The 8,843-nt window shown below is 35.1% G+C and overlaps 1 protein-coding gene across 1 annotated transcript; it reads left to right on the forward strand.

Annotated features, from left to right (window-relative positions):
• Positions 1–2,963: 2,963 nt before the first annotated feature.
• Positions 2,964–8,464, forward strand: LOC116027343 (potassium transporter 6-like). Its single transcript, XM_031268904.1, has 9 exons — positions 2,964–3,170; positions 3,371–3,426; positions 3,536–4,022; positions 4,204–4,257; positions 5,209–5,469; positions 5,549–5,601; positions 5,910–6,033; positions 6,116–6,370; positions 7,234–8,464. The coding sequence occupies exons 1-9, from the start codon at positions 3,086–3,088 to the stop codon at positions 8,316–8,318; spliced, it is 2,460 nt and encodes an 819-aa protein (XP_031124764.1). The 5' UTR covers positions 2,964–3,085; the 3' UTR covers positions 8,319–8,464.
• The last annotated feature ends 379 nt before the right edge of the window (positions 8,465–8,843 follow it).

An 8,843-nucleotide genomic window follows, 5' to 3' on the forward strand; every position in this document is an offset into this window, starting at 1 on the left:
CTAGAGGCCTGGCCTATATATATATATATATATATTCTATTTTATACCTAATATATATTTTTATATTTACAAAATATAACCCCAAGTATATATAATTATCAAACTCTAACCCTCCACCCCAAAATTTCAATATATTTAAAATATATTGTTTAATTTTTTTTATTAACTGTTCTTACTGTCATAATATTTAATGAAATGCCACAACTTAATTATGTGAGTTGATTGTTAATTATTTATGATATTATATACGATAACAAATAATAATACAATTGAATTTATTTCTAAGCAAATTAACGAGCATGCTAAAGTTGTGAATTGTTTTATTTTATTTTATATTTTAATGCTATTATGCTTGCATTGTGGTGATATACTTATGTAATTATGTATTAGTTTTGTATAAAGTATATTTCTTAAATTATTTATATATACTTATTAAAGTTTTTAAAAAGTCTTAATATGTATGCTTTAAATAGGCTTAAAGTAGTACTTACTTTGAAGCATTTTTAATGTTCTAAATACTAAACAGGCTTTTAAAAAGGCTTCATGCCAATTGTAGGCTCAGGCTTTGCCTAACAAAAAGCCTACATACAGGCTCAGGCCTAGGCCTAGGTTTTAAATTTTCGTAGCCGACCCATGCCTCATTTTCTAAAGTTAGGCTCGGCTCAGCACAACCCGGCCTATTTCCACCCCTAGATGCCAATAAGCTGAAATTTAAAAGCTACATTGAGTAGTTTATTATCAACTTATTACATTTTCATTTTAGAATTCTAATTTATCATTAATAGTTGTTGGCTATTGTAATGTTTATATTTATTTAATTTTGAGAAAATAATAATTTTAGTTCATTGTCTATACTCATATTGTAAACCCAGTCAACTGGATATTACCCTATCTAGTTTTTCCTTTTAATTATGTGTAAATTGGTAATTTTAACCCACCATTAACAATGCACTTTGAAGTTTCAAATTATTTAAGGACATCGTGATCCCTTCTTTTTTTTTTTTTTTTTTTTTTTTTCATTTTATCCCCTTATATTAATTAACTATTGAGGTCGGCAGTGTAGCTAATTTTGGTCTAGCTCCAACAGCTTCCAAGTTCCCTATGATCATCGTGTAAGAGTAGTGTATGTATAATGATTAGTGGAAGAAATTTAAAAACATTCTATAAAACATTGTAACAGAGTCAGAGCCAGTAGTAGTAAAAAAAAAAGTTAAATAAACAAGGTGTTTTTCAATAACTTAAAATTTCAAACTGCACTATTTTTTTTAGCATGCACTAGGTAAACATCACTCATATGTAAAAACCAGCACACCGCATAGAAGAGGTAAATTGCAGTAGGAATACCTTTTGTAACAGACTCGATTGAGTGGGTGTACAAGAATCAAACTCTTGACCCACTTGAACACCCCTTTTGGGCGTGCCAAAGTGCACGGTTAATGGTGTATTAAAACCACCACTTTACATATAAATAAAGAGGGAAAACTAGATAGAGTAATAATTCATCGATTGAGTTTATTCTATTTTTATTTAAATTTATGTTTTTAATATTGAATTATTAACTACCGAGTATTTCTTTATAATTATAACATTATTAATAATTAAATAAAAAAATGAATAGTTAAAATAATTAAAAATAATAACAACAATAACAATAAACTGTAAAAGTAATTTAAAATAATAATACGATATAGTTATGCCTTTATTTATAAGCCATTTTACATTTATGTGCGTAATTTTATGCTCATATAAACTTTTTCATTAGAATTTATTCAATATACAAGATTAGTATATCACCAAAAAAATAATCCACATAAGCTTGTTCATTATTTTGTTTGCATATATCCAATATATAAATAACTTTGTATATATTGATTAAAGTTTTTTCCATTTTTGCAATTAAACTTATCCACAAATGAAGAAAGACAAAGACCAGATGCAATTCATCATTTAATTTGCTATTTATTTCCAAATATAATTCCAATTAAATTAAATCCAAAAACTTCAGTGTATATAATTTAATTAATACATCACCTAAAACTGATCCGCGGATGGATCTTTATTAATGCATTTACTATTCAAGAAACTCTTCTAGTTGTCTCTCTCTCTCTCTCAAAAGCTTTTAAATTGTTTTTATCTTTAACTAAAATTTTAAAACCCATTATTTTGAAAATTTACTTTTTTCTTTTTGTTATAATAATATTTTCAAGAGCTAAAAATTGGGTAAAAGAACTAGAAAAGTGGAAAAATAGGGAAAAAAAAAAGGGGGTCAAATAGGTCCATGAACTTTACTAAAAAAATCAATTAGATCCTTAAACTTTCAAAAGTTACAATTAAACTCATAAACATGTTATTTTGAAGCATTGAAACCCAGAAGCCGATTGGTAATTTATAATTACAAATTACCTAGGGTTCCGGCTACTTTTTCTAATATCCTCAAATATCATAAATATCAAAGAATGTAATACCGTAGCTTATAGAAATATGAGTTACGATATGTGCAAGGATAACTTAGGGGCAAAAAGTAAGCATGGCCAACACTCAAGGACAAATTCTACAATTACTCTATAACTTTGGAACGAAAACTGTAATTTTCTCTTTTTAAAATTATAAAATCTAATATTAACCTATTTTAAATAGTTTGAAACAAAATTTAATAAACTCAAAAAATAGAAAAAATAAAATAAAATTTGAGATAGTAAAAGTGAAATTAACCCCCAAAAAGTTATAGGTAAAAAGTGATTTGGCCATGAAAAAGCAAGTCCCCATTTTTACCTGTGCAGGCAAGTGTGATATCATATCATATTATCATCTCATCTCAGACAAGTAAGCTTATTTTCAAGAGGGAGAAAACATGAACCCAAACGTAATCCAATAGGAAAAAGAAAAAAATAATTAAAAAAAAAAAAACAAAAACAGCAATTGAAAACGAAACGTGAAAGCATAACTTCAGACTGCACACCCGTATCTCACTTTCTTATATCTGCTGCAATCAAGGCAAGAAAAAGAAAATTAAATAAAATTTGAAAGCAGTAAAAGATTGTGATGTCTTTCTCTCACTGTCATATGGGAAATATTCTCTAATCTTATGCCCCGATTCTCCAACTGGCTTCCCTTAAAGTTTTTTACTGCAAAAAATTGTGGCTTTTGGTGTTTGGTTTTCCCCAGAGGAGGTTGTTCAACTGCTATTTGCACAACTGCTATTATTTTATCTTGTTTTTGTGTATAAGAATATAAAAATTTCTCTCCCCTTGGCTTTGTGCTCTGCGTCAGAGTGTGTTTTTCTTGAAAGTTCTTTTCTGGGGTGGGTAGTATCATCAGATGGGTCAGCTTTGAAGTTGTTGAATTTGGTGTGGAAATGGTTTTCTTGCAGTTTTGAGAGGATTTGCTATGGATCTGGAGACTGGGTTTCGCCAGAATAGTTCAAAGGTGAGACCTTTTTCTTTTTTTTTCTATGTTTTAAGAAATAAAAATTCTTGCCTGCCCTTCTATTTTTGGTATTTTCATTGATATGGTGGGTGGATTTTTGGGGTTTCAGAGACAATCTTGGAGGACAGTTTTGACATTGGCATATCAGAGTTTGGGTGTTGTGTATGGGGATTTGAGTACCTCCCCATTGTATGTGTACAAGAGTACTTTTGCTGAGGATATTAAGCATTCAGAGACCAATGAAGAAATCTATGGGGTTCTATCCTTTATCTTCTGGACATTGACTTTGGTCCCTCTCCTAAAATATGTGTTCATTGTGCTTAAGGCTGATGATAATGGTGAAGGGGGAACATTTGCCTTGTATTCTCTCCTTTGTAGACATGCCAGGGTGAACTCATTGCCCAGTTGCCAGTTAGAAGATGAGGAATTGTCTTTTTATAAGAAGGACATAGTTTCTCCTGCACCCACTACTGTTGGGGCAAGGTTGAAATCTACTCTGGAGAGGCATAGGGTGTTGCAGAGATTTCTGCTTGTGTTGGCCTTAATTGGGGCTTGTATGGTCATAGGGGACGGTATTCTTTCGCCCGCTATCTCTGGTATGGCCTGATTTCTTGCATCAAATTTGTGGCTTTTCTGCCCTTTTGATTCTTAATTTGCATTGTTTCTTTGGTCCTTTCTGCAGTTTTTTCAGCAGTTTTATGATTTCTTGCATCAAATTTGTGGCTTTTCTGCCCTTTTGATTCTTAATTTGCATTGTTTCTTTGGTCCTTTGTGCAGTTTTTTCAGCAGTTTCGGGTCTAGAGCTCGCTGTCTCTAAAGAGCATAACAAATGTAAGATTATTCTCACTCGTGTTTTGCATCAACTGAACCAGCAGAGCTTAAGAATGGGAATTTATTTATCACTTGTTTCATAATTCATAATAGGTTTATACTAGAAGTCAAAAATAGTTGCTTTTTTGTTAAATTTCATTCAACCAGCAGAGCTTAAGAATTAGAATTTATTTCTCACTTGTTTCATAATTCATAATAGGTTTATACTAGAAGTCAAAAATAGTTGCTTTTTTGTTAAATTTCATTCCTTGAAATTTCCACTATTCAATCTTCAGTCTGACGCTTTTTCTGGTAATATCCCTTTGAATAGTCATGGAAAAATTAAAGTTGATCACATTTTGTTAGATCAAGTGTTTACCACTATGCCAAAAGCTATAGCTAATAGCGAAGGGCAACTTTATTTCCTTATATCACCACATTTTCGAGAGGCAGGGTGTTAGACTTGGCCCTTCCGGCCTCCGCCTAACAATCCCTTAGTCACCTGGTGCTGGACTTGGCCCTTCATCGGCCTCCGAGGCCCAACACATATATCAGAACTAAAGTTGGCACCCGGAATTTGTGGGAAGAAGTCAACTTGTTTATTCTTGGAAGAATTAATTTCAGTTGTTGAATTGGTTTAGGTCATTACAACTAAAACACACGAGAACGATTATGTATTAAGTTGATGAGGTTGTCAAGTCCAATTTTTTAGAAAGAATTCATAGCTCCAAAAAGTCTCCAGGGACACAAAATTTCTTTACTAATTTTGCAACTCTAGTTATGCTCTAGAAACTCCATCACTAATTAGGTATCGTCAATTCTTGGTTTAGTATTGGGTCAACATTAACAACTTTTGGGGCTTTACAATATTAGAATATTGTCTCATATGATACATGTCATATCATAACTATTAACCTTATTTTCTACAATCAAGAAAGATAACATATTCCCGAAATTTGATTAAATTTGCAGATATAGAGGTTCCGGTTGCTTGTATCATACTGATAGCATTGTTTGCCCTTCAACACTATGGCACTCATAGGGTCGGGTTTTTGTTCGCTCCCGTGGTCATAACATGGCTTGTATGTATCAGTGCAATTGGTTTATATAATATAATTCATTGGAACCCGCATGTGTACCAAGCGTTGTCTCCATACTATATGTACAAATTCCTGAAGAAAACTCAAAGAGGAGGCTGGATGTCCTTGGGCGGGATTCTCCTATGCATTACAGGCTCGTACATGCTTGACACTTTTTCTGATTAAGTTAATATTTAACAGAAAAAGTTAACGGAGTAATTTCTATCTTTCAGGTTCAGAAGCCATGTTTGCTGATTTGGGGCACTTCTCCCAGTTATCAATACAGGTATATATTTGTGATAATAACTTCAAAAGAGTTAGATAAAGTCTCGGTTGCTTTTTAACTCTTCTATTGTATAGTTTTGGACCTTTTTGGAACGGCTTTGAATGGGCACTTCTCTCGTACTCCGTTTTACAAGAATATTAAGTAATAGGATGGAAATATTAGGAGATATTTGGCAGTACCTAGTTGTTATAAACTTTCAGAATCACTATATTTGAAGATTCTCACGTTGTTGATTTTTACAACTAGTTTAAATTTTGATATTCATAGTAAAACTGCAGCTTTCTCTAAGATTTCTGTTGTCTTTGTAGATTGCTTTCACGTTCCTGGTTTATCCGTCATTGATCCTTGCATATATGGGGCAAGCGGCTTATCTGTCACAACATCACGTTATTGAAAGTGACTATCACATTGGCTTTTATGTTTCTGTACCTGGTATGTATCTGCAGCCATTACATTTTTTGCGAGATAGATTTGGCAAGTTCGGTTTATTAAAATTGTCTAAAACTTTGTCCAGAGAAAGTTAGATGGCCTGTTCTGGTGATAGCGATACTGGCTGCTGTTGTGGGGAGCCAAGCCATAATCACTGGAACTTTTTCGATTATCAAACAATGTTCTTCCTTGGGATGCTTTCCGGGAGTCAAAATAGTACACACTTCATCAAAAATTCACGGGCAGATTTACATTCCGGAGATCAATTGGACCTTGATGCTGCTGTGCTTGGCTGTTACGATTGGTTTCAGAGACACTAAGCGCCTGGGCAATGCATCGGGTATGGCAATAACCAAAACTCGTAAAATTGAAGTTCAAGTCATTTTGAAAGTCATGCTTGCTTACTTGAAACTACTTGCAGTTTGTGGATTTTAGTCATAAATATAAATGTCCTCTGTAGGGCAGAGGCCTGAAGGGTCAAGTCCAGTACTCTACTTGTCGAAAATGTGGCAGTATACGGAAATAAAGTTGCATTTTCACTACTAGCTTTAGTGTTAGGATCAAACGCTTACCACTACGCCAAAAAACTTAGCTCATAGTGAAGGCGCAACTTTATTTCTTTATTCCGCCACACATTTTCGAGAGGTAGCTAGGGTGTTTGGCTTGGTCCTTCAGGCCTCCGCCCAATAATCTCCCAGCCATTGGGTGCTACACTTGGCATTTACCGGGCCTCTGCCCAAAATATAGCTTTTGGCGTAATGGTAAGTGCTTGGCCAAGTCCAGCACCCTAGTGCTTGGCTAGGGGATTGTTGGGAAGAGTCTTAAAGGGCCAAGTCTAGCACCCTGCCTCTCGAAAATTTGGCAGTTTAAGTAAAATAAAGTTGCGCCTTCACTATTAGCTATAGCTTTTGGCGTAGTGGTAAGAGTTTGATCCTAACATCCTGCTATCGTTCGATTGCTATTTAAAAGAACTTTATTTGACGGGTTAGGATCTAGCAGCTGGCTTCCAACTCTAAGCCCATACCTTACACATGCACACACTGCGTTTAAGCAGTGAACCGAGTAATATCTGAGAAAATACTTATCAAAATCATGTAACATTTGAAGACTGGAAACCATCATTTGTAATTATACATTTTTATGCTGATGTTAGTTCATTACTGAATGCTCTCGTCTGAAATCTTTATGTTTTCATTACATCAGGTTTGGCTGTTATAACAGTTATGCTGGTCACAACGTGTTTGATGTCACTAGTTATCGTTCTATGTTGGCACCAGAGTGTCTTCCTTGCGATTGGCTTTGTGCTCTTCTTCGGGACCATTGAAGCCTTATATTTCTCCGCATCTCTCATCAAATTTTTGGAAGGAGCATGGGTGCCCATTGTAATGGCTTTCATCTTCATGATAGTCATGTGTGTTTGGCACTATGGATCCCTCAAAAAGTACGAGTTCGATGTCCAAAACAAGGTCTCGGTTGATTGGCTACTCAGCTTGGGTCCTAGCCTCGGGATAGTACGTGTGAATGGCATTGGCCTGATACACACCGAGCTCGTGTCGGGAATCCCGGCAATATTCTCCCATTTCGTCACCAACCTCCCCGCATTCCACCAGGTCCTCGTTTTCCTTTGCATCAAGTCAGTCCCGATTCCTCATGTCAAACACGAGGAGCGGTTCCTTGTAGGGCACATCGGTCCCCGAGAATACAGGATATACCGCTGCATTGTCAGGTACGGTTACCGGGATGCACACAAGGACGACTCTGGCTTCGAAAACGATCTCGTGTGCAGCATAGCCGAATACATCCGCACAGGAAAGGCGGGATCGAATGGCGCAGCAACAGCAACAGCAGCAGCAGCTGAAGAAAACTCGGCACAAGAACGCGAGGAAATGGCCGTGATGGGAACGCCTTCAACCTACTTAGGCGGCGTGCACGTCTATGAAGACGGCGAAGGCCACTCCTCCTCGGCCGGAACATCAGAGCTTCGAGAAATAAAGTCGCCCCCGATACTAAAACCGAGAAAAAAAGTGCGGTTTGTCGTGCCTGAGTCTCCGAAAATTGACCAGAGCGCCCGCACAGAGCTCCGGGAGCTGATGGAAGCTAGGGAGGCAGGTATAGCTTACATCCTTGGACATTCCTATATGCAAGCCAAGCAAGGATCAAGCTTTGTAAAAAAAATGGTTATAAATTTTGGGTATGAGTTCTTGAGAAGAAATAGTAGACCACCCACCTATGCTTTAAGTGTACCTCATGCTTCCACATTAGAGGTGGGAATGGTTTACAATATCTGATTTTTTTTTAATATATACAGGAATACTTAGTAGTGGTAATAAATTATGTACATGATGTGTGTATCATTACAAAATAGGTTATAGTTAGCAAACCTTTGAATGAGGAAGGTAAATTATTGAAATCGTCTCTCGATTTTACGATTTTACCATTTTATCACTTTAGTCATTAACTTTTTATTTTTGTCTAATAATGTTTTTCATGATCAAATTTGTACTTATTTGTCTCTCAAATAGGGTATTGAACTTTGGTTTGTGTAATTGCTCCATCGAACAAAAAATATGTTCAATTAAAATATATATATATTTTTTGATCAAACATAGTCATTTTATTTCATCTCAAAACTTTGTTCATACATAGGCCCAAAAGTAGCCTTCTAATACTTAGGCAAAACGCCTTACAAACATGTGGCTCTAAAGTATAGCATCAAATGTGCAATTAAAATATTTAACATCAAAATTTTGTGTAATTAGCATTCTTTGTATATTATCTCCAAGTTTCAGATTAAAAAAATGATGTGGCATATT

Source organism: Ipomoea triloba, chromosome 8 (genome assembly GCF_003576645.1).
Source record: "Ipomoea triloba cultivar NCNSP0323 chromosome 8, ASM357664v1".
Lineage (NCBI taxonomy): Eukaryota > Viridiplantae > Streptophyta > Magnoliopsida > Solanales > Convolvulaceae > Ipomoea > Ipomoea triloba.

Bases quoted from the DNA above. Each gene is read 5' to 3' on its own strand.
- LOC116027343 (XM_031268904.1), top strand. From the start codon at position 3,086: ATGCCCCGATTCTCCAACTGGCTTCCCTTAAAGTTTTTTACTGCAAAA. The intron at 3,171-3,370 runs GTTGTTCAACTG...GTTTTCTTGCAG, and splicing joins TTTGGTTTTCCCCAGAGGAG to TTTTGAGAGGATTTGCTATG. The intron at 3,427-3,535 runs GTGAGACCTTTT...TTGGGGTTTCAG, and splicing joins TTCGCCAGAATAGTTCAAAG to AGACAATCTTGGAGGACAGT.